At 40.0% G+C, this 1,647-nt stretch overlaps 1 protein-coding gene across 1 annotated transcript in view; it reads left to right on the top strand.

Moving 5' to 3' along the window:
- Positions 1-216: 216 nt before the first annotated feature.
- Positions 217-1,647, top strand: part of SAP30 (Sin3A associated protein 30) — a 10,676-nt gene continuing 9,245 nt past the window's right edge. Inside the window, exons 1-2 of the mRNA XM_029959443.1 lie at positions 217-224; positions 982-1,081. Coding sequence (XP_029815303.1) covers positions 217-224; positions 982-1,081 — 108 coding nt within the window. The remainder of the gene's footprint in view (positions 225-981; positions 1,082-1,647) is intronic.

The following is a 1,647-nucleotide window of genomic DNA, read 5'->3' as shown; positions in this document are numbered from 1 at the left end:
TGTTGCTGGTCTAATTGTAACCCAATACAGTTTGCCATGCAGCCATAGAAATGTTTTTATGCGCACAAAGAAACACAGGGCACAGGTGCGAAAACAAGCAGCTTAAGCAGAAGCAGAACCATCTTTCTCAGCCCCATGACTGTCTTATCATGATCTAATCACGAAACTATGATACTCTACTTAAAATTACTCTTATAAATTAGCATCTTGGCAAGCATGGCTAGGTAACATAATCAGGGTTTTAACTGCTCCCAAACTACAAAACAGATCAGAAACATTTAAAATGCATAAGTGATCCTTCCATCATACCAAATCACAGCATATGCTCACAGTAAGGTCAAATCAATCTGGGAAAAAAAAAAAAGGGACCTGCAAAGACATAGTTTGAGAGTCTAGAAATTGCTATTCATGACCCAGATATCCACTGAAGAATTCCTGGAACTCACCCTTGTCCCACTTTTCCCAGCCCATGCTTCCTGTGTTCTCCTTTAAGGTCTGCTATGATCGTTATTGGTTTTTGGGGGTTGATGTATTTTAGTTTTTGGTTGGTTTTTTTGTTGTATTTTTATTATTATTATTATTTTAACATTATTACATTTTTTGAAAGTTTGAAATCACAAGAAACTCAAAATGTGAGTTAAACCTTTACTGCCTGAGATTGCACAGCAGCAGAGCGTGGGATTAAACCTAGGCATTACACAGTCTTCAGCTTGTCTGATAAGAACGTGGGGTTTAGTATGTCTTCCAACTCTTCTCCTATTCCCCTCCCTAAAAACTGAAACATGCCTTCTGGGTAACTGCTGTCTGTGACTTTATGCTCAGTTTAGCTTCAGTTGCTGTATCTCTCATTCTGTTGCAACAGTGAGGAGCGTGAAGGGGGACCTACCCTTATTCTCTAATACCAGGTTATGCAATCAGATTAAGGAGCCATCTGCAGCACTAACTGAAACTGCTCTATAATCGTGTTCCTGGCTCATGCAGAACTTTGGCTTATGCAGGATCTGTGTCTCCTCGAATTATTCACCAGCCTCTCTGCTACTCCTCTCCTTCTTCAGGCTGGAAACGCATGGCAAGAGATATGGTCAGATATTTCAGTGATTAAATAATTGTGCTTTGAGTATGCTCAGCTCAGATGCCATTTCTGGATTTAAAGGAATATTTGCGGTAGTTCAAAAGGAAAGCAAAACCTCTCCCTTCATTGCATGTCATTTGAACGTGCTTGAAGAAAGATTGTAGGTCAGAGCTTGCTGCTTCTGCTGCTCTGCTGTCGACAGCTGAATTGTTAAATGGTTTAATGCCAACGCATCTCTTACGTAGATTTGTAAAGTCTGAAAACTAAAAATATCTGCTTTTATCAAGTATTTTCACAGTGTCTATTTTAGCTAGTCCTGTGCACAGCAAGGTTTTGGTTCATCACTAGCAAAAATAATTCTGCATTCTCAGTCTTTTCTGTTGTTAGTCACCTTTATTAACAAAAAGCCCTTTTAAAATGACAAAAATTGGAAACGCGCACTAGAAGTTGTCTTTGTCTTCAGAGATCTTTACTACAGGAACGCAAAACGATCCCTAAAAAAAACAGTTCTAAAGGACGCGGCTTCGTTTGTTTTTGGCTGAGACACACGGCCGGCGGCTGCACTTCGGCTCCCA

Source organism: Manacus vitellinus, unplaced genomic scaffold (assembly GCF_001715985.3).
Source record: "Manacus vitellinus isolate BGI_N305 unplaced genomic scaffold, ASM171598v3 scaffold_0_pilon, whole genome shotgun sequence".
NCBI lineage: Eukaryota > Metazoa > Chordata > Aves > Passeriformes > Pipridae > Manacus > Manacus vitellinus.
The sequence above is the reverse complement of the archived record's forward strand: the minus strand, read 5'-3'. Positions and strand labels throughout refer to the sequence as shown.